A 24,240-nucleotide genomic window follows, 5' to 3' on the forward strand; every position below is an offset into this window, starting at 1 on the left:
TGGGAGGAACAGCAGCGAGAAATGTTCTTTCGGTTCATCACTTTGCCAAGTGCAGCATTGCAGATTTCCCACCAGGTGTATATGTATGTACTACAGGTAAGGGGGGGGTTAGAGGGCACCTGTCAGTTCCATAATTTAAGGCGCTGTTCTAGTGGCATTTCGACTACATCCACTTGACTCCATGTCGTTGTCGCCGTCATAGTCGTCCTCGTCCTCGTCGTCCTGGCGAATGCAAATGCCAACTTAAGTTGATTTTAAGTGATAGAAAAACAACAGAGCCCGGGTAGAAAGAGGAGTGGATGGCGGTAAGAGGGATCACCAGCTAAGATGACTGAAGGAAAAACTCTTTAAGGACCACAGCCGCACCGCCGTAAACCGTCGCCCACACCTGGCAAACATTTCGAGTGCGCTGCTCATCACCATCATCGTCATACTGGGCTCGTCCTTTTTTCCCTCCTAGCTACTACCAGCTACCAGCCCAGTTTCCCCACCACCATTTTCCCGGGCGAACAAGCGCTGACAGTTGACTTTTCGCATTGCACATCATCCCAAGTGGAGGAGGAGGAGCTCCTCCATTCAGGCTCAAACTCCACTTGACTCGACTCGGTCTCCCTTGTAGACCAAAGTGAGTTTGCTCAAGTTTCGTCTTGTGCTCTTCACTTTTCTCTGCTGGGGTTTTCTTTTTCTTTTTTTTCTCTGTGACATAAAAGTGAAAATCATTTAAATATAAAAGAGGAGCCGGTGCACACACAACTACAGAAAAGAGCAGGCAGCAAAGGCGGCGGTCTGCCTGGAAGCAGAGCACTTTATAATTTTCCTGGCAACATTGGGCCACATTGTTTCGCCTCGGGCGTCAGGTGAGCAAGTGGGTGATGCTCCAGTCTCCAGTCTTCAGTCCAGCAGTATCCAGGATCTAGTTACCCGTTTTTGGGCCACCAAAGACAAAGACTCTATTTCATTTCTTGGCCTTAATGGCATAAAAATTAAATGCACGATTTCATCGTCTGAATGCGATTTCATCCTGTCCCCTGTCAGTCCTGTCAGTTGGAAAATTTTCTTGCCACTTACCATTGTGCATGGCCACGCTCTTGTCCTCCACCCGGCTGACGTAGCAGCAGAGCTCGTCCTGCCGCTCGGCGTTCTCGATCAGTTCCGCCTCCACGGAGAAGCCCCACATCTGTTCGAGGGTGGTGCGCTGCAGCTCCACCTGGTACAGGATCTTCATGCAGACCTCCACAAACTCGTGATTATGTAGCTGAAAGGATAATTAAAGTTCTTTAAAATAAGATCTTGGAAAGTGAGGAAAAGATGCCTGTTTATGTCCAAAATGATTCCAAACTATGGCTATGGAGTGAAGCTACTGGGAGCTGCTCAAGTTGTTGTCGAAAATTTATTGAACTGCCACCGGCGAAGGAAACTTTTTATTTTTATTTTTTTTTTGCCACTTTACTCCCCATTTTCAGTTGCAGTTGCACATTTCAGCCATTTGTCAATTGGCCTGGCCTGGCCTGGCCTGGCCAATATTTACTAGCTTGTTGTTGAGGTCGAAGTTCAAAAGGTTTGAGGGGCAATGGGGTGGTGAAAAGTTTGCAGCTGGAGGCCGACTTGGCAGCTGGCTGGGCTCTCACCTAGACTAATCGGGTGCCAACTGAAGGGGAAATGGGAAATGGCCAACGGGAAACTTTATAATTTATGGCATTATGCTTTTGGAAATCGAAAAGTAATGGCCGGCCAGCCAGGCGAGCCAGCACCGATGTGCTAATTGTGAAATTTGTGAAAGAAATAACAAACTATCAGTTTTGGGTGTGAAAAATATGAAGAGTACTTTGTGAAAAGTTTCCATTAAACAGCCAACTCATTCCCTTTGACAATCAAGTTGCAAGTTCATTAAAGATTAATGTTTAAAGGGAAATAAAGATAATGCACATTTTGCTGGAATTATTTATGTTATTTCAGCTTGAGATGCCGGGCAGAAATTCCAAGACTTCCCTGCAGGACATTATCCTTTAAAATTGTAATGAAATTAAAGCTTTATTAGAGAGGCAATGCCAAGGCATTTAACTGGCTGGTAATTCTCATGAAATATGCTTCACCTCACGTGCCACATTCCAAATTCCACATGCAATTTTCAACGTGAATTGAACTTGAAGTTTGTGGGGAGAGGACTGGGAGGAGGACTACCCCCTAAAGGAATGCAGGAAAAAGGTGGCTTGGATTGGGTGGGGGGATGGGTGGATGTCTGCCTTTGATTATGTACTTACATAATTTTCAATCAGATCGTTGCGATGCGGCACAAAGTAATTGTGATCCTCCATGTCACGTCGCTTCTTGACGCGCACAAAGTGCTCCATGGGATTGAGGTTGCGACGGGCGCAGGCGCTGGCGAGGAATTCCTCCACAGACATGGCATCACGTAGATAAACTGTCGAGTAAGCATTGTCGGGCATTGCAACTTTGAAAGTTTTTTCCGGTTCGTCACGTGAATTCATCTGGAAAAAGGCAGAAAATTCGATTGGATAAACACACATACACACATACCCATACTATACTATACTATACGATACTATATATATATATATATAGGGAGAGAGAGATATATACACACTCGTACAATGTCATTAAGCAGTCAGGCACAGACATTTACAGGATACACAGTCACAGGATACACACCCACACGCGGAAGTGAAAATTGAAAAATAGCAAACACACACAGATACACACATTTAAAACCGCTGCTGCAGTAAGACCCCCATCCCCCTCCCCACGAAGTGTAATGAAAAATGTCGCCAACAGGAGCAGGATATGGAACAGCTGAAGCTGAAGCCGAAGCCGCGTTGCAAGTTTGAAGAAAACTCAGTTAAAATGCTTAACTGTTTCCACAACGTCATCGTCATCGTCATCCAATGTTAACTCCATGATGAGGCTTCCTGTTACTCCTCCTACTCCTGCTCCTGCTCCAGCTCATCCTTGCCGGGAACTGCAACTGTAAACTGTAAACGAATCAGGTGGCCCAGCTGCCAGTTGTCGGCTGCTGCAAATTGCATTTGTATTGGCAGCCATTGGCAATGGCTTCGCATCAACTTGGCCCAGGTAATACACTCTGGATGGATGGATGGATGGATGGTTGGTTGGTTGGTTGGTTGGATTGGATGGCGGCACGGTTGGATGCTTCTACGAATCCACATCCACGCTCTCACACCCCACGCAGGACAATCGAATTAGTTTGGCAGTTGCTCCGCAAAAGGCTCCGCCGAAACGGAGCAGAGTCTGCCAGTCTGGCGGTCTGGCAGTTTAAAGGCTTCAAGAGGGCACTTGGGTTGCATAACTATTTTGCATATCGATTACAGGATCATTATGCCACACAAAATATATATCAACTTGATATTCATGGAAGTATATGTGGAATTTTATAGCCAAAGATGCCAGAAACGCAAGCCATATAATATTTTCTATTCCATATCCCATTACTTATTCCTTCCTAGCTTATGGCATCATAAATTAAAGATTAAGGATAAAAGTCCTTAAATTTTACAAAAAAAATCTATAACCCAAAGAAGAAATCATAGGACCTTAATCAAAACCCAATTAAAAGCCATTTTCTCTTACTGAAATGTGTCGCAGCATTTATGCAACTTGCTTGATTGAGAAATGGAGCTCTTAAAGACGATTAATTCCGCACGAACGTTTCTCGCCCACTTAACTCTCCTGATTAATTAACTTTTGATTGTCCCTGACTGACTGACTGACTGACTGACTGAATGGAGTGTGAGAGACCCCTCAAGGACACACTGTTTCCTGCCGCTTTCGATGGACAGTTTAATTAAATTTTAGCCAATAAGAGCCAGCGAGAGTAAGGGCGTATATTAACTCTTGCGAAAATTGTTATCTGGGTTGCCATGGTATAATGGAGGATACAGGATACATGGCGATGATAATTTGCTTTGGAAAGCTTTAATTTTATTTGCCATTTCTGAATTGCCGTTGCAGATGCAGTTTGCAATTTCTGCTGCATTGCAGTTGACATGTTTCGAAAAATGGTAAAGTGAAATGCAGTTACAACTCAGAGAGAATTGGCTTGGCAAAAATGTATATGAACCAAATCAAATGCACATTTTTCAAATTCATTGAATTTTCAGCGCATTTACAGCATATACCATATACCCAACTGGTCGGTCCTCTCATTTATGTTATTTCATTTCATTTGTTTTTGCTTGTGTATATCCTGTGTATGTGACTGTAATTTGTTGTTTTTTTTTTTTTTGTATATTTATTTTTTATCCTGGCAGCGTGACTACTGATAGAAGGTACCATCGAGGGGGCAAAGGCAATTGTGCAGCGTTGGCAAATTTAATTGGAAATGAAGTGCACTGGGACAGGGACAGGGCTTCGAACTGAAATCCGAGTTGGGCACAAGATTATTTTGTCAATAATCGACATAAATTGAATTTATGAAATGAATTTCATTATAGAGACGAGATTTCCACAAATTGCTATTACTAATTGAAGTTTAACAAACAAGCAGCAGCCATTGGATATACGAAACTGATGACTTTCTGACAGAATTGGTCGGTTTTGTTAATCAACTCCATCGCACTAGTACATGGCAGTAGTAGCCTCCAGTTATTTGCTGAAATTTAATCTTTGCTTGCAGAACTTTCTTCCTCGGCTTGTTTCCTACTTTCTCCACTTTCTGGCCACTTCTCGAGTTGATTTAAATTTGATTGTGTTGAGGTCATTAGCAGGGAGGGGGACTACGGCATCTGATCACCATTTGAAATGGCGTCCTGCATTATTCACTTAAAATATGCAAATATTTTCTTTTGCCAAGTCAACTTCAGTATTTTTTTCTCTTTTCTCGGTTTTCCTTTCTCGGTTTTTACTTTGCCAAGTCAGAGTCTGAGGTCTGGGGGTCTGAGGGTCTGGGGTCTTCATAAATTTCATTATTCTTTCTGTAATTTTTGATGGCCATTAAATGCAAATTATAAAAGCCAAACCAAACACCCACCCCAAAAAAAAAAAAAACATATCTTTATAGAAAGTCTAATGGACAGGGGCGTGGCCAGTTCAACAGCGACATATTTTTATTTTTTGGTGGCCATCCATTTTAAGCATTAGCGCTCAATTTAGCTTTTAATGCCATTTCCGTTGCCTTAAATAAAAATTCAATTACTCAGACACATTCGTTACTCACACACGTACGTATGTACATTCAGCCATTAAGCGAGAATCGTAAACATACAAACACAGGCACGGTTGCGCCATAAATGCGTTTAAAATTGAAATAATTTTATTACCCATACGCCCCGTGGTCGCACATAAATGCACACATTGATACAAGGACAACGATTATTCCAGGGACATTTGGATTCGGTTCGGATGTACAATAGCGGTCAGAAAAATAGTATTAATTTTATACAAATATTTAAAATGTATGTGAATTTTTAAAGTTTTTAAAACTAGCTTTGTCTTATTTATTCCAAATATGTTTTATGAAAATAATTATAAATTAATATACTATTTAATTTTAATAAATATATTAATATTTTTTTTAAAGCTCAAGAAACCTTAAAACATTCCTTTTTTTAAAAAAACTTGGTTAAATTTTTTATATATTTATTGATTTCCTAAAACCAGGCATTTTTCCTTACACCTGCATAGAAAATTACGTATACGACCTGTGAGCCTAATTTTCAAAGCCATTTCCAAAACAATTTCAAACGTAAGTTTTTCAAATATTGGTTTAAGCCTAATTAATAAGAATGTTAAAAGATATTCTTGATTTATTTAAAAAAGGGAATCATAATTTTTATACATTTTTTAAATTGTTAAACCAAATCTATTTTATTTTGACCGCTACTGTTGCTCAGGAAATGTGGTTTTGTGGACTCACCTGCATGGAACGACGACTGGAACCGCTGTTCGACCGGGACAGCATCGGCGGACGACGCTTTGTGGCGCCGCGTCCGGCCAGCAGGTTGTTGAGCAGCGACGGCGACCGGGCGCAGATGAAGGCGTGGAACGAGGAGACCGTGAACACGCCCAGCTTGTTCAGCGTGTTCTTGGTGGGCCGCGACACGTGTGTAAGCAGCGACTGTTGAATAAATGAGATGTGAGTGTGAGAGAATGCACAAAAAGTTTCCAAAATAAATGCGAATTATAAACTATTTTTGGCCAAAGTAGTAGCTTAACAGCACCACACTCTCTAACCCCCACGACTCTAATCCAACACACTAATTTGGTTACATTTGAAAGGAGCAGAGGCTCCTGTACCCAGTCAGGTAAATAAGCCGTTGGCATCCTACATCCTGCGTCGAGGGAAGTTGTGCTCTTTATGGCTTCTGAAGTTGTTTGCATTTTGCGGTTATTAATAATTAATAATGTTGCTTTTCAGGCACACAACTGCACTTACCAGTGCCTAGTACCAGTGCCCCGCATTCCTTCGTCTCTAAAAGCGCAATCACCTCTCAACCCTTTCAGTCATTCAGTCACGCAGTCAGTCTTTCACTCAGTCAGTCTTTCACTCTTTCAGTTTTTCAGTCATTTAGTCAGTTTTCAAATCTTTCCAAGATTGCCAATTGGGGGTCCTGTGGGGGTGGAATGGCAAAAGTTCGCTTTAAGCTCATTTAAGATGCTTAAACTTTTGTTGCGGAGATTAATTGTGCATGTTTGGGCTTTGATTTCCTAAGGGGAGAGGAGGGAAGAGCAGGACCTCCCCGGCCTAGGTTGTTCTACAAATAGGTAGAAGTAATTATAGACTACTCGAACATGTAAAGGGTTCTAAACGGCATTGTAAACGCTTTTTTGCCAAGCCAGATATTATTGTTTGGTCGGATTTGGGGCCATTCAGAGCCGCTTTCAGAGCCTTAATCCCTTTACTAGACTGCGAATCTGTTTTTGATGTTTTGTCGGCCAAAAAGGTTCTGGAAGGCCAAAGTACAACTGACAGGGCTTGTGGCGGCTTAGGTGAGGTGTTGTTCCGGAATTAGGCATTGATTAGAGGATAGTTCCAGACCCCTTGAATTGCTGATTAATTTCTGAATAGTCTTTGGATTGGAATTAGTAAGTATTAAAGTCAAAGTCAAGAAAATTATTATTATTGGTAAAGAAAGTGGAATAATTATTAAATCTTTGAAGTTTACTAAGTAACCTCAATGAGAAGCGTGGAGAAGGGTGCCCACATGTTCAACCTCGTTTGAATCCACTTACTACCTCCTAAATAGTGACCGTATATTACGCTCCAAATCGCCAGGATGTAGGCAATACTTTTTGTCCCCAAACCCTAACTACTCCGGCACCAGGATGAACTATAAAGCAGCGAGTCCTCGACCAGAACTTGCAGCCATTAATTGCATTTGACTTATCTGCCTGACAGGTCGCTTTTTGGGGGGTTATGTGGATGTGGATGTGCGGCGGCCATGTCGACTGGTCGTGGCCATAACTCACCTTCGGATTGGGCAGCTCGCCGCTCTGCAGCGAGGCCATGTAGCAGCGCAGTCGGAATTGTTCGCAGTGCAGCCTCTCCAGGTTCTCCTCCCACTGGAGTATCTGCGTCTGAATCTGATGACGCGTCTCCTGATCGGTGACAACTGATTGCTGCAGCTCGGCCATGTGCTTCAGCTTGTGATCCTGCGGGGAGAGAAAGGATGAACTCCATGTTAGTTCAAGCATATGTATTATGTATGTATGTGTGTGTTTGTGTCTGTGTGTAACAAGGGGGTTACGGGGTTATGAAAGCATTCCAGGCATGCCATCATTAGCATTTTATGGCAGAGCTTTGTCTCACTGCTGCCACTGCTGCCACTGCGGTGGTTGCTGCCATTTGACGAAAATACATAAATCACGCGTCATGTGCAGCTAAAATTTTCCCAGAACCCCCCCTTCCTCCCATCCCTTGGAAAATTCAAATATCTCTGCACTGTTCTGTCCCTGATACTGAAGTGCGTTGGCAATGCACCAAAAAAAAATGGAAAATGCTGAAAAAAAGTGCTCCCTTTTTGGAATAGGGTATAGTATGGAATACTACATACATACATGCATGGCCCTGTTTTTCATTACAAATACCGTTTGACTTCCGTTGCAGTGCCACAGATTCATCCCACAGAACCTCCACAGCACCCTACCACCTACCCTACCCTCCGCAGCATTTGAAATCCCACTTTGGATTCCACTTTCACGTGCATTTATAGCACGGTTGCATAGATCTCATGGAGCACGTGATTGTTTCATTTTGGTTGCAGCATCAGAATCAGCATCAGCATCAGCATCAGCTCCTTGTTGTTGCATTTTGACTGCTGCATTGAATGCGAGTCAGTAAGCTGACAATTATTTGCAGATGCAGTTGCTGTTGCAGTTGCTGTTGCTGTTGCAACAGCAGTTACTGCACCAGCTGTGCCAGAGTGTGTGTGCCGTGGGCGTGGCAACAACCTGAATAGGCACTTTCGATGTTCGACATTTTAATGAATGTGTACACATAAACAGGCAGCACCAACAACCATGGTTGTCCCCCCCCATCCTCCATTCATTCAGCAGATAAATCTGGCCATTCCTACCTGGGATTACGTGTTTCGACTCTCTGTTTGAACTGTACGACGTTGAGCCTTTTGGAATGTTTGTTTTACGTGAAAATAAATCAAAGTTTTGTGCATTTGCGAGTGTACATACATATATATATGGTAGCATCAAGAATGAAATCGATATAGAGAGCATGTGGCAAGCCTCGAAACCCCAGCACCACTTAATTCAACTCGCCCCTAAGATGGCAATAATTCCTAGTTGAGGTCTAAGACTGCTCTTTAGTTTGGAGCATAGAGCTGGTTAATTAATAAACCAAAATCCCATTATACACTGCGACCACACACACATCCTTCTCCGGGAGGCGGTTGAGAAACCCTTTATCCTTAAAGGAGTCCTCCAGCCTACCAGCCAGCCTGACTGTCAATGGCACTTGGCACTTGAGGAAAGCTGCTTATTTGACAAACACAAACCGGAAGGAAGGAAGAAGGAGGCGCCCAGGACACTATCTTGGGCCAAGTCAGTTTTGTGATTATTTACAACAACGGCCTGCTTGTGTCCTGGCTGGATGGCTGGCTGACTGGCTGGCTGGCAACAGTTTGTCCTTGTCAAAGTAATATGGGTTCTTCCTGGGCCATAAATAGCCTTTTGCCGGCTTGACCATTAATCGCTCTGGCCCGGTCGCTAGACGCTCCAGGACCCGGGCCCTCCAAGGGTTAATGGCAATGTTAATGGACTTGTAATTGCCATGCAATTGGGAGTGTAAATCACGCAAACGATAACTCCCGCTGGCGATCCTTGAACTGCGAAAGCCCCTAAGGGTGTTTGCACTCCAAGTCCCGAGAGAAATGTTTGCCGAACATGCAACAGGAAAGTGCAGCAACAAAGCTTTAAATTAATTTAAGGCTTGATATCCTTTTTGTTTAAAAAAAGGACCTACTCCTTTGGAATTCTTAATTAAAATGTTCCCTTTTTCAAGAGTCTCACGGTGTTTGCTTTATTTAAACTCAATCTTCTTTGGTGGCTACCACGACTACCTTTTCTGCGAAAGGATATTAACAGCATTCCCCCGTTGGCAGGACCTCCTGCACTTGTGCATCGGTGGGATCGGCTCTGGTCATGGTCTCGCTGCGGTTGCCGCTTGTTTTGACACATGTCACACGCTAAGTGACAGCTCCCAGCCACAGTTCGAGCGGATCCTTTCCGTAGAAGGAGCCCCAGCTACTGCCGTCTACTTGTGTTACTCCCTCCTACGGCTTGAGGTCTACACGCTCCTGTCATCTCAATTCCCGTGAATTTTATTATTGCTGCATAGTTGGATTCCCAGGCTGGGCAGGCAGGGCAGGCAGGCCCAAGCCTCCTCTTTCCTTTTGCAGGATCTATTTTCCATTTCCATTTCCCTGCCAGTGTCTGTCGCTCCTTGACGATGAGTTTTTGCGGTTCGCCTATTTAGTTGTCCTGCCTTGTTGTCCCCTCAGTCTGTCTGTCTGTCTTTCTGTCTATCTGTCTTTGTGCCCTCCTCCCTCTATCAGACCCCCACCCCTGCATTGTCCTGTGGTCGTGTTCCTGCGGTCCTGCCGCTGTCTGTTGCGCTTTCATTAAGCACCACTTGAGGCTGCCCCTGCCTCACATTTGTGTGGCAACTACAGTGTAGAAATAATGTCACAAAATGAATGATTTTACAAATCACATAATAATTGGCAGTTTTTGGAAATATATATCATTTTTGAAGGACTCTATTGGGGTTTAGTTTTCAAAGAAGATGTCTACTTATTTTTTTCCAGTGCCTTTTTTTTCAAATCTGAAGCTGAAGCTGAAGCTGAGGCTGAGGATGGTCGGAAACTGCCATTGCCATTGCATTGCAAGGATGTACTTGTTATTATTATTGTTGTCGCTGGTCTGCCATTTCCGCTTGAGAGTTGAGAGAGTTTGGAGAGTTCATGGTCCTTGTTTTGTTTTCATTTTATTATATGTACATACATATATGTATATATATCTATTTTTTTATTGTTTCTGTTTTGCCAAAGCTCTGCTCTGCAGTCCTGCAGCTCCTCTGTTTTGGGTTGATATATGTGTGTTTTCTCGGGAGCACAATTAAAAAATACATTTTGCCATTGTTATGTCCCCGTTGTCAGTGCTCAGTGTTCAGTGTTCTCGCATGACAGGCCAAAGATGCTTCAAATAGTGGAATATATGGTACATAACTATATGGACCAGTGAGTGAGAGAGTGGGGCCACAACAATGCCTCAAATAATAATAATCATGCCCGGGCAGTCAGGCAAGGACTCGTGACCCGGTATCAGTTTATTTTGTTTGCCACTACTAATAGGGTGGGGCGGGGAGGACTCCCTTCAAAGGATATCGAGTTGTTCAAAACCTGAGCGCTCCTTTGAGCGGAGATACCTGCTTAAATGACTTTTGACATGGCTTTTGCATTAAATGGCTGCTCCATGGCAGTCAAAAGTCATGCAGGGGATGTGGTTGGTGGTGTCCTGCCCACTCTTGGTCCTAAACCGCAAAATAGTAGTAGGGCCCGAAACTGCAGCCGGCCATGTCAACAAAAGGCCTGGCAAAATTGTATATGGTCTGCATAAATGCTGACCACAAAATGATGCCACATTATATAACGTGTGAGTGCAAGGTGGGCGGCATAGGCGGCCTAGTCGGACTAGGCGGACTAGGGGCGTGGCCCAGGAAAGATTCCCAAGCCCGAAACCCCCGAAAAAACCCCAAACCTCTAAACTGGCGCCTATGTTTGTGGCCACAGAGCAGTAACGCTACGGAGGGTAGTAGGGTTGTAGGGGGGGCAGTAGATCCCTAGATCCTTGCTGCTGGGATGCTGTTGACAATTGAATTGAATTTTCCGCCCCTGACCACAGCCACGCCCACTGTGTCAGCGCCTACATAAAGCATATTTTTGCATCTGCATGCAGCAGGCTCGATGAAAGAGGCGTCGCTTTTGCTGATTTTCCCCTGCATGCTTCATGCCTCTTGCCTAATGCCTCATGCCTCCTATGTCCTGCCTCTTGTTCCTCAACACCCCCTCTACCCCTCTAAAAAAAAACCAACAAAAACAAATCAAAAACCAAAGCAAACGCATTCTGTGCCAGAGAGAGAGTGTCGGAGGTGGAGGATTAGGTGGAGGGGCACTGGGCATCCCTCCGTTTCCCGGTGCCCGGTTCCTGTCCCCCATCCTGAAACGGTGGCAACCATATGCCAGACCCATTTCCTGTGCAACTTTGGACCAAAAGTTGCAAAAATATTCGCACGTTTGGCCAAAAACAAAGCTGCAGAAATGTGTGAGGGACCCGAGGTCATCACATGTGTAACCCCCTAACCCTACTGCTACTACTGCCCACCGCTTTTATGCCGGACTTTCGAGTTCAACTCGTTTTTCATATTTCTTGCCATAAATTTGTACCATTTTGGCATTAGTTTATGAATTGCCACGCCCACTCACTTGCCTTGGGGCACACCAATGGGTGTGGGGGTAGGTGTAGGTGTGTGTGTAAGCCAGGTCAAAGTTATTATTATTATTATTATTATTTTTTTTTTTTTGGTTGGCCATCAAGAAGAAACCTCTGAACAAAAAACTAACCGAACAAGTAAATTTTATGGTAATTATAAACTTTATGGTTTCATTAAAAAATATTGAAGAGCGAACAGGAGTAGCCCAGTAGCCCAAAAAAAAAAAGGAAAGAAATTCCCGAGGCAGGGGCATTGTTTTCCACATTTTCCAGGAAAATTCCGTCATGGGGAAAGTTTCTTTACATTTTGTGTGTGTGTGTGTGTGTGCGGCTTTAAGTTGGTCTAATTAAGTAAAGTTTTCGGTGTAAATTGAAATTAACTAAATATACATTTCATAACAAAATTGAAGTTTATGGTTTTTGGCCAACATGGTGGCTTAGTTGTTGTGGCGAAATTTCATTTTAATTATGATAAAATTAATTGAAAACATTTTGGGTTTTGTTATCCATATATCTGATAGTCTGTAGATACTTCCGGTGTCCTTAATATTTGTTTGTTTGGGGAGTAAATATCCAAAAAGGAATTTCAATCCCCGAATGATTGCCCACTTTCCGGCTGAGCAGTCAAGAAAAACAATTCTCATTTACTTGAATTGTTTTCATAAAGGCCTCATTAAAACACACTGAATACTATGAATACTGACTGACTTTTGTTGCATTAAACCCGCAAAACTGAAAATTGCATTAAGCTTTCAATTCACGTACGGGTGATGCATCATTTAATTAGTGCAATTACATGAAATCGATGGTGATGGCCGCAAATAAAATACTGTGGTTTAACTTTTAAAGGATATAGTTCTGTATGTGGACTTTAAAGTCAATGCAAAAATTTAAAAAAAAATCTAGAATCCAAGGGGTAGGATCAGAAGGCTCTGCTACTGCTATTGAGCTGAAATGACAGGCAGCCATTGCAAATTGAAAGCAACCAGGGAGCAGGCAGCAAGTGAGCCTTGTTTAGACAGCGCCGCCATGGCAATTGCACACCAGGTAGGTGGATCTGGTCCAGGACGGGGGAGCAGGAGCAGGTGTCAGTGGCAGGAGGCATGCGGCATGAGGCATGAGGCATGCGGCATGACAAGAGGGAAGTTCAGTCGTAGGAGTCGTAATTAGAGCGTAAAAACCAGAGCGTACGAAAAACCAAACGCGCCCGGGCAGCTACTACTATTTTTTTACGGCTCTGCATTGTGTATACATGTATGAGTATGTGTGTATGTGTGTGTGAGTGCTTTATGCGAAAAAGAAAAATAGATAGCAGCTGGAGGAGGAAAAGTATCTATACACACACACACACACATGGATATATACACACAAAAAAAAAAAAAAACAGAGCTAGAGAAACTAGAAAAGCTAAAGCAAACGAAGCGAAGTGCTGCCGAAACCCCGCCTCCCTCCGTTGACACATATATGATTATTTCCGAAAGGTGACAGCTATAAAAAACAGCAACAACAACAACAACAACAACAAGCAGTCAGCGTAGGCGTCACACAAAAGTAGAAGGCAAGACAACAAAAAAACAACCAGAGGAGCCTGCAAAAAAAAAAATTAGACAACACTGTTGCTCTTTTTTACAGAAAAAAAGGGGGGCGTATAGGAATGTGAGTGGTAAGTGTGTGTGTGTGGGGGGGGCGGGTCATCGTCAAACCCTCACCCACACCCACACTTATTTACTCATAAAAGGACACGTTGGTGTGACACCTTTCTGCATTTTTCTACTGCCTTTCTACTGCTACTTTCTTTTAATTTTATTCAAGCCTACAGAGAGTCCTCCTCCTCGCCAACTTTCAGATCCTTTTTCTACAAAATTAATTAACAACAAATGCAGTAATGCAAAAATGCTAAATGCAAACTGCATTTATGGCCACTCCTTAGGCTCATTTAATTAATATTCATCCGACAAGTTTGTTTTTTCGGGTGGGGAGTCCGGGGGTAACGGAAGTAATAGGACCTAGAGAGTCCTCTTATGGCAATCTCGGACTTCCGCTCAATGCTTTTTGTTTTCTCTTCCCACCAAAAAAAGGAAAAAGGATATAGAGAGAGGGTAGAGGGGTGAAAGCAGCAAAAACGCAGCAGTTCAAGGAAGTAATTATGGTTTATCCAAAGGGACAGATAGTGGAAGCTGAAGGACGAGCAGGCTGGCAGGACTCTAAACTGGGGAAACGAAGAAGGCGAATCACAAGGAGGCGACCAAGACCAAGGCTCCGGCTCCAGCTTCGGCTTCGGTCATAATATCAAACTACAACTTTGTGGAGCAAATGAGAGAAATGGCAGAAAAAAAAACAGACAACTCAACGAACTAAATTAAAAAAGGGCCCAGAACAGCAATCGAGGCAAGAAATATATCTGGCCGAAGCTGCAATCGAAACTGGGGCACACAGGACGAAATGAAAGAGGATTTTCATAAATAGTAGGAATTAAGTTAAGAGATCTAGGGATAAGAATAAATAAATAGTTTTCTTTGAAAATACAGATAGGTAGTTTTTAATTGAAACTTTAATCGATTATAGTTAGATATAGCAAATCGATTTTTATCGAATCTTAGCGATATATAAACTTTTTATTAAAGATATACTTGAAAATCTGCTCTTATTTCACATTTCTTTCATCTTTTAAGCTCTAAAATAAGATTTACTAATATTTTTCATAACAAATTACTATATATTTTTGATCCTTAAGCAAAACATTTTTGATAGAAACCTTAATCGATAATAGTTTCATACTAGACATTAAATTTTTGTCGATATTTATCTATATATTCATGTTTTTTTAAAGATATACTTTGAAACCTACTTTGAAATGGCCTCATATTGGCCATTTTTTCATCTCAAAGCTCATAAAAATACTATTAAATATTTCTTATAATAAAAAACTGTATATTTTAACTCTAAAAACTAGATTTTTTTTATACTTATCGATTTTTGTCGATTGTTATCAATTTTATTATTGTTTTCTTTAAGAAGTGTATATTAAAAAACCTACTCACATTTCCTATTTATTTCATGATAAAAACTCTTAAAAAAAACCTTTAATAATATTTCCTCCATAAAAACAAATAACTATGTATATATTTTTCATCTTAAAAAAAACCCTGAAACAACAAAGTCTGGAACGAACAGAAGGACCTACAGGAACATTGCCAGCGACAGAGACGAATGAATCAAGTTGCGAAGGATGCAGGACTGGATTGGATGGGACAGACAACATAATTGTCTTTCGGAGTCTTTTCTAACTAACTAACAAACAATAACAACAACAAATACTGCAACAATACTAGCGGGAAAATGGAAAAATTAAAGGCAAAAGTGGGCGAGGCATGGTGGGGGAGGTGGAAAATAGTGGCTAAAGAAAAGCAACTGAAAATGACATGATGAAAAATAAATAAACAAATAAAGTTTTTCCTTCATTCTGTTTATTTTTTTTTTGTGATTCTGCGGGGAGTTTGGATAAAGGTTCGTGGGGGTGGTGGGGGTGGCTGCCATCCTCCTGGCATAACTGCTTTCCAGTTGCCTTGGTTTATCCAGAGAGCATTTATCGTGGGGCCAAGTGCAATTTCTTGTAGTTTTCCAGCTCGAGTTCAATTCTGTTTGCTTTGTCTTGCGATTCGCGTTTTGCAAAAAATTTCCCTCGCTTTGATTTGCTTTCCACGATTTTCCACAGAGGCCAGACCTCGGTAGCTTCTCTCTCTCTGGCACAAAAGTTTTTCGTGTTTTTCCTATTTTTTTTTTGCTCCACCCCTCCCCCTTCAAGCTGGAGAGGAAAATAAATTGCAATGCAAGGAATTTTACGCTGTTTGCCGCGAAATTGATGGGGAATTGATTTGAAAGCAAATACATAAATAGTTGCAAGTAGAAGCAGTTTTCCTGCCTTCTGGAATAGGAAAAGGAAGAAGGAAAAGCTGGTTTTCCTTCAACAATGGCATAAATCTTTGGGGGAATCGAGTGACGTGAGACTGAGAAATTGGTTGGGAATGCGGAAAATGCGATTGTTGTGTTCGATCGCTTGTTTTTCCGCTGACTTCTGAGTTGACAGCGAAAGATTGAGGAAATTTTTGTCCTGCCAGGATAAATAACTCGGCAAGGAATTTGTTTTTCGAGTCAATTACATTAGTGACTGGGATTGGTCGGTTGGAACCAAAAAAATATTAAAATAATTATACAATTTAAGATGATGTTTGCCTTCCAATTCCTCCAGTGACGTGCAGATAATCCCCACTCGATAAATGTCCTTATTAAATTCACTTTTCATACATTATTCAATGGCGAATGCACTCACTATCCAGGGATATAGGATGCAGGATACACTGCGATTCATAACATGGCACAAATCCTAATACCACAAAACGATATCGTTGCCAATCGATGATGTGTGTGTGGTGGTGGCCCATTCATGTACATGTTATATTTTAAATGGAAACATGGTGGATGAATGTTTGGTGGCGGTGGAGCTTAGCCGTCCTTACAGCATTGAAACGCAGCTTCTGCCATCGGCTCTCCATTCATTTTGCATTGCAGCCACTTGGGCGAAATTGACTTAACTCTCGAGAGCGGCAACAAAAGCCGCAGAAGGCTGCATTGCGAAATGCAACCGCAATCCAAGCTCCTTGCATTCTGGATCCCATATCCTGGTGCATTTGCCAGGTGAGTCAGTGCATAAAACCGCAACGAATACTCGCCATTTCCATAGGGTAGTATAGTATAGTGTAGTATAGTGGTGTTGTGGAATGTGTTTTCGTATATTTTGCATTTTGTGGAATACTATAAATGCCAACATATTTACTCACCGACTCAATGGCCTTCTCCAGCCGGAAGATCTCCTCCTGGAGCAGGTGTAGGGTGCCGGTCTTGCCGCGGTGGCGGGCAAAGGCGGCAGCACAGGCGCTATGGATGCTATTCACCCAGTTCTCCAGCTCCACCTGCAAATGGATGAATGGGGAAGGGGAAGGATGTTAAAATTTGAAACATTGTTGCAAATTGCAGACCAAATGCACCGCAAGCAATTCGACGTGGCTCCCCAGCGCCAAACGTCGAACTTGTCCCCAACTCCGGGCTACCCTTTTATAGCCTCTGACCCCTGACACCCGCCCCGTGGCTTAGCCCTGTCGTTGGCCCGGCTATCAGTTATGCAAATTTAATGACAAATCACGTTGGGCCACCGAGCTAGTCCTGGCAAGCTGACAGCCATGCCTGGTTAGTTGGATGTGGCAAGGTGGTGTGTTGCAAGGCGGGTGTGGCGTGTGGCAAGGGGGATGCTGATGCTGTACGAACGTATGCCTTTGAGACATGTAACAGTTTAGGGCTGCCACAAGGATGCTGCTTCTGCTTCTAGTGCAGCTGCAGCTGTTCAAGGCAATCTGCCAGTTGGCAGTCAGTCAACGCCACCTCAATCATGGCTCACGCTTTAAGCCATCTTTCCACCCAACCACCCTCCCTCCCTTCCCTGCCTTCCATGCCTCGTTATGGCCATCTCTTTTTCTCTGAGAGACTGGTGCGGGTTGCGTCAGTCAGCGCCTTGCCAATGTCCTCGTCCATGTCCATGTCCTCGCCATGTATCTGTAGCTGGATGCACTCGAAAAAACCAAAGAAACCATCCAGCTTTCTTATATTTTTTGATTAATTTTTAATTTAGGTTTTAATATTCATTTTAGCTCCTTAAAAGGCTCAAGATCTTAATCTCTAATCTCATAATGAAATAATTACAATGGCAAGGACCTTTTCTCGTCATGTCCTTATGTTTGTGGTTACATATTTAAGCCTGGCCAGGCAGGCGATTATGTGTGAGCTGGCCGGACTGGTTGCCGCGAGCACTGAACTTGCCAGGCCGTTGAAATCCTTGCATATCCTTGCGCAAACAAATTTTCGCTGCAAGCTCCGACTTTGGATGTGGCGAGGCCAGCCAGGCTTTTTACAGTTTCCTTGAAGGACTTCCCTCGGATATTGACTGCTCGAAATGAGAGCGAGCATGTCCTAAGGCGTTGTATCCTTCAGACCACCACCCATCCATCTATCCATCTATCCATTTATCCAACCATCCATCCATCTGGCCAACCATACCCTTAAGGACACGCACTGTAATGAAGATACTACTCACCTGACAAGGTGCCTGGAAAAGATAGGCATCGCCGAACGCCGTGCTCAGACAGAAGATGTAGTCGCGCTTGGGATGCTCCGGAATCGGTTGCATAATTGCACCGTCCACGATAATCAAGTGCTTGGGCGCCGCCTCCACGCTCCGGCCCTCCCGGGAGTCGCACGGATAGAAGAGTAGGGTGGTGCCCTTGAGGCACACCCAGTAGCCCTTCCAGCCGCGCTTCCGAGCCAGCTCGATCTGGTGCTTTTTGCGTAGTAACCATTTCTTTACCGATAGGAAGCTGCAAGCAGAAGGGCAAACATTTGGGTTAGGTCCTGGGGAATGTAATAAAAAGTTCGGGGTGGATAGGGGGGTGTGGATGTGGGACAGGCTATGTAATCCCGGGGAGAACGGCTTCAACAGCTTCCACGCCAACCCATTAACCTTCGGGGCTAATCAAGATGCGGAAAATGGTTTGGGCTACACAAGTCCTGCCAGCAGTTAATCATAGCAGCAGGAAGGGTTTTCCCCCACAAAGTATAGAATAATGAATACCCTTTTTTGGAGAATGGAACTATGTAGTTAGAGACTTATCATCCAACCATAATAAGTTTATTATTAACCCCAACTATCCGATAATGTAAATCAAGATTAAATAAAAGTTATGGGCTTAAGGTAATCTCCTGGCTGGTGTGTACTCGAAACACTTTAGTCCACAACTTTGATACCACACGGACATAATAACGTTAATCCCCCGGACTCGTCTTTCTCCGCCTCGGCCTTAATCACTGTGAAATTATGCTCCCCGAGGGGGATTCCCCACAGACTCTGGTTATTTATGATGACTTGTTGGACGTGAGCCCAGGATCTCTCTCACTCCAGATGCCAGATACCGGATTACATCAACCACAGGCATAAAAAAAAACAAAAATCCCAGATGCCCGCAGAGAGTCAGATCCAGAAAGTGAATATACTTACCCTGCCTTGCGAACAGCTCCCGTGCAATTGAAGGAGGATGCAGCGGTGCCAGTGGCCTTTGCTTTGTATGGTGACGCCATGACACTTTCGCCATCATCTTCATCCGAAACGGCGGTAGTTAGGCTCATTCGATCATCGTCCGAAATCTGAAAACAGGTAAATGGAGAAGTTCCAAGGATGAGTGGACGGGCAGTAAAGCAATTTAATCAAGGCTCGCCAGGACATTGCCTGGCAACACACACACACAACACACGTCCTGCACGTTCGGTGTACGTTTGGGTGGGGCTTTTGGTTGTCGGCGATAAAATTCAATAAATCGAAGAGAAAATAATTGAAATAATTAAGTCATAATTAGCAGGCAGGCAACAGCATCCAACAGTCAAAGACATCCAGGACGACGGGAATCTCTGGGTAAGCCCCTCAGCCAGAACGAAGCCATTTGAAACCAATAATGGCCAGGTTGCTGATGCTGGTCCTGCTGCTGCTGCTGAATGTTGCTTGTGGATGTTGCAGCAACATTTGTTACGTATGTCGTCGATAAAGCAATTTGTCTTCTCTTCTCGCCTGCCAGCTAGCCAGCCAGCCTCATTTTTAGAGCAGAGGGGAAGGACGAACAAAAAAAAAAAAAAAAAGGACGACAGATAGAGATAGGGCAGGCCCAGACAACAATTGACAAAATGAGGAAAAAGGGACACGGGGCTAGAGATCCACTGGCCCAGGACGAGGGAATATAAATGGCGAAAGGCAAACTGTTACTTGGCAATGTTATTTCATCAAAAGCCGGGTCGTCCCACTAACTGACTGAATGTTTGAATGACTCACTGCCTGACAGAGTGACTGACTGACGGAAGGTTGTTTGCCTCCAATCCTCCTCAGCCTCAGCAGCCTCTGCAGCCTCGGCCATCTCCTTCGACTTCCTTCCGCTCACCGCTCACAGCAATTTTGCCGTTTTTTTTCCCCCAGCTAAAGGAGCACAGGACTCTGGCGTCCATGTGGGAATTCAAGCCAAGACCAAAGTCGATGGCTCTGTTCGGGCTACGTGTCCCGCGTGGCAATAAAAATTGGTTTGCCCATTCATTCGTTTCAATCGACGCGGTGGGTGGTGCAGGCCAGGATGCAGGATGGGCCAGGACGAAGGGCCAACTGTCGCTCACTTGCTTTTCATGCCATTTTTATTTGAGTTCCCAAGGAAATCAATTTACAATGTGTTTATTCGTTTCGTCTCCCGTCTTCCTGTGAACACTCCATGTGCAGGACATGGCCCCGGTTACTACGATACTTCAGGCTGTCAGCCAGGACTAAAAATATATATCAGGACCTCTCTCTCTCTCTCCCCCTCTAGGTTTTTGGCAATTTCCAAACATTTTTGCTCATATGCATGTTTTACAAGTTATTTATTTGACTGGCTCGTATAAAAAGGGGGTTGGGGCAGGGGCAGGAGCTGGGGCTGTCTGATGTTGATGTTTGCTCACAAAGAGGCAAGTAGCAAGTCCCACCCGTGGAGCGGTAGCACGACTTGGGTCCTGCGTCGTCAAGTGACGTTGTCGGTCTTTTGCCAGCCGGGGTCATGTGTACTTAACCCACAACCAGTGGCGCAGCGACCAAGTTTAATCAAATTTTATATTAATCGAAGAGCAGTGCAAAGGCATGCAAATAACCAGAAGAACCCAACCTGAGACGACGTGGCTTGCTTAGCGACTGAAAAGGGGGTGGGGTGGTTGGAGAAGGGTAGCATTAAGATTGGAAGGGATGCTATGATGGGTGGTCCAGATCAAAGCGGTTACCAGCGGGTGGGAGTCGAAGCGAACCAATCGATATCTGTGCGTGTCACTTTAAGTGGCTTCCCGGAAACCCACCTCCAGTTTCTCCCCACTCCTCTGGACTATGAAGCAAAAATTTAAAAGGAAAACTTCAAAAACACTCTCCACTCCACCTCGTCCTTGGTCCTTGGGAGCAATAACCTGAGTTCTCCACCAAAATGAAATAGTTTCCGCTTTACTCAATGAAGTTTTCCATGAAATCATCAAGCCGAGCGGAAGCTGTCGAGCGGAACTGTTCAACTGTTGCAGGATGGCTGCAGGATGCCGGAATTGGGCCCTAAATTCTCAGAGTGAGTTCTCTCTACACTCTGTTAAAACTTGAGCTTCGGTTAAAGGCCTACTCTGGTACTTTTGGTACTCGAATTTAAAGGCCTTACTTGACCCAGTCTCTGCTAATCAAATTTGTGAGTGATTTAAAGAGGGGGGTTGGGAGGAATACCCTTTCACAGGAGATTACTACGCATTTGGTATTCCTGCTGCTGGTCATTCTCCCAGGAGAGAACCTGGTGCTCCAAGTCCAAAGAGTTTGTCAAATGATTCATGAATTTTTAATTGGCCCAAAAGTGGCAGCAGTCGAATGTGTTTCTTGGATTTCATCAGACACTAGTTTCGGGGACTGGAAAACACTGACAATGGGATTTTACTGCCTCCGGGCAGTAGAGCACCCTTTTTGGCTCCCATATCCCCTTCCTCTATTGTTGTTCTGAGTCCTGGGCTCCCTCTTTTAGTCCGTTTAGCCTGGTGTATGGCAAAATTCGCACGAATGACTGAAAACGTTCACATGGGTAAGCCTAAATGGGCAACCCAAAACACGAACACGAATGCCAACACGGCCAAACAACAATCACACAAAAGATTAAATGCCAGCCAGTTGGTTGTCCTGTTTTCATCTCTCTCCTTCCCCCTTCGCTCATGCTCCTGCCACGCCCCCTTTTAACGCCAACCTTTTAGGGCAACCCACCTGATTACTTTGGGGGCCTAATACGCCATATCTCAGCATCGGTGCAAAATCAAAATTCAATTTACGCACAGACGAACCTCAACACACACACACTCGTATACTTCCACCCAGACACGCCCACTTAGGTTCAATTCCCTACTATATCCTTCTGCTATATATATCTATATGTTTGAGGGTATATATCTGGTGTATATATGTACAGTGGTACACCCACAAACCAGGTGCTTTCGTTACGATTTCTAATCAAGAATTGATTGTGATCCCTCGATGCGGCTGTCGTTTACGTTTCAGCCATAATTATCAATGACTTTTGAATGTCAAATGTGGACGAGATGAGCCAGGACCCAGACTGGGGGAACTGGGAGATGCCATGTCATTGGCACAGCCATTGTCACCTCGATTACCCCACGCCCCGGTAAACTTTTGGGGCAACCTCTCTGGGAATGGAGAAAAATCTTTTCATATGTCGCTGTCAAAAATTACAATATTTGATAGAGTGTTTATGCAGGATGTGTGGATGTCCTTTCTAATAAAAAAGGATATATATATGGTATATATATACGAAGGGAAGGTTAACCATCGGAAAAAAGTTATTCGGTATCTGTGGCACGTTTCTGGCATTGCTGCGATTAAGTGAGGCATTAAAGAAGTTCCATAGACTGCAGGTGATAGATACAGATACAAAGATAGATAGATAGATAGATAGAGGAGGCTGACTTGTAAAGTTTCCTTCGAAAATCAATTTGGAATTATCCCCAGCTCAGTTCAGCTCGCAGTCGGCTTGGGACTTAACCTGCAATGTCATTCCGATTTGATTAAATATTCGTGGCAGAGCCGCGCTCAACTCCCCCCACCCAACCTAATTGGCTGAAGGTGAAACTGTTTAGCATTGAATCAATCAAAATTAACAAGCCAGGACGAGGCAACCTTGCAATAATCACAGGACACACCACACAGCACAGCACAGCACAGAAGGCAGAAAGCCTTCAAGAGTGGCATTTAGGTATTCAGATCATGTGAGGCTATAACAAGCGTTAATTAGAGCTGCAAAGAATTCGTAAAAGCCCTTGAATATTACGGATTTAAGCCCCTTAAAGCCAATTCCATGGCACAATCTCTTTTTTACGCTGATCTGGCCATTAATTAATATACAGTTCCATTCCAATGATAAGCCAACTAATCCTGCTCTTCTCCAGCTTTTCCATTCAAGCACACTCATTTGAATAGAATACAGAATGTGTATCTGTGCATCTGTGAGTATGTGTATTTGTAGCTTTGTATCTATGGGTTTATGTATCTGCATCTGGCATGTAACACTCTTGACCAAACGTGTCTATTTGCTTGTTAAGTTAACCGTAGGAAGCCACATGGATACAAAGTAAACACTCCTCTGTATGCATCCATGAAGTCGTTACTCACATTTCGAACGCAAGATTTATCTAACCATCTATCTGGGTGTTTCATGAAATGTATTTTCTATATATATTCCCAGCCACGCCCACTGGCACGCCCACTACTGCCTTTAGCTTTTTTGGCCAAATGGACTTTTATCACTTTGAAGCCTTTTGATTCATGCGTGTACTGCAATCAATGCCATTCATTACCCGAAAACTAAATACAAGTACCAGGAGGAGCCAGGAGGAGTCAGGAGGAGCTAGGAGGAGCCAGGAGGAGCCAGGAGGAGACAGGACATTTCCACACCCCCACACTTGCCACCCAACCATAAACGCTATTTGTCTGTGTGTTAAGAGCTTTTCTCGAAGGACCGAGGAGGGGCAGGACAGGGGCCTGGCTAATGCTCTAATTTATTGCTCCTTTGTGGAACCAGAAAAGGAGCCGGCAAGGAGATGCTCCTCCCAGCCGCTCCCTGTTCGAGAGTGAAAAGGATGCTTTGGCTTTGATCAACGTTTTGTTGGGCATCCCGAAATGAATTTGTACGCTGTAGACAACGACGACAATACACTTAACCGAGGGCTTTACCAACAAAGTACAAAAAAATATAAAAAAGACACTTCCTGTGGTCCTTTTTCCCTCCTTCCAAAAGGCGACATTTTCTCACGCGAATCTCATTCAGCTCCGCGGGAGCAAAAGTTCAAAGTGTATCCATGGGTAGGTGAGACTGCCAATGGGACGACCTGAATGAGTGACAAGGATTTGGGGGATGACTCATTTTTGGGAATTAATTGCTACGAAAATAGACATAATTAGATAAACAAGGACTCGTGGTTATATTTAAGGTCCTTTGTAAATAAAAATACTTGAGGAACAGGATGTTTTCTTAAAGATTAAGACTAGACAGTATAAGACTTGAGATATTCAATAAAATATAAAATATTATGCAACACTCCTTCAAGGACTCCTTAGTCCTTCCTTAGTCC

The 24,240-nt window shown here is 43.6% G+C and overlaps 1 protein-coding gene across 12 annotated transcripts in view; it reads right to left on the reverse strand.

Moving 5' to 3' along the window:
- The window catches only part of sif (still life), an 85,528-nt gene that overhangs the window by 28,139 nt on the left and 33,149 nt on the right, over positions 1-24,240 (reverse strand). For all 12 annotated transcript variants that reach the window (XM_043209629.2, XM_043209628.2, XM_043209631.2 and 9 more), the window contains 7 exons: positions 19,082-19,227; positions 18,125-18,404; positions 16,818-16,949; positions 7,444-7,626; positions 5,891-6,091; positions 2,262-2,489; positions 1,069-1,255 (listed from right to left, as the gene is read on the reverse strand). In XM_043209629.2, the coding sequence (XP_043065564.1) occupies positions 1,069-1,255; positions 2,262-2,489; positions 5,891-6,091; positions 7,444-7,626; positions 16,818-16,949; positions 18,125-18,404; positions 19,082-19,227 (1,357 nt within the window). The remainder of the gene's footprint in view (positions 1-1,068; positions 1,256-2,261; positions 2,490-5,890; positions 6,092-7,443; positions 7,627-16,817; positions 16,950-18,124; positions 18,405-19,081; positions 19,228-24,240) is intronic.

The sequence above is a fragment of the Drosophila bipectinata genome, chromosome 3L (genome assembly GCF_030179905.1).
Source record: "Drosophila bipectinata strain 14024-0381.07 chromosome 3L, DbipHiC1v2, whole genome shotgun sequence".
Lineage (NCBI taxonomy): Eukaryota > Metazoa > Arthropoda > Insecta > Diptera > Drosophilidae > Drosophila > Drosophila bipectinata.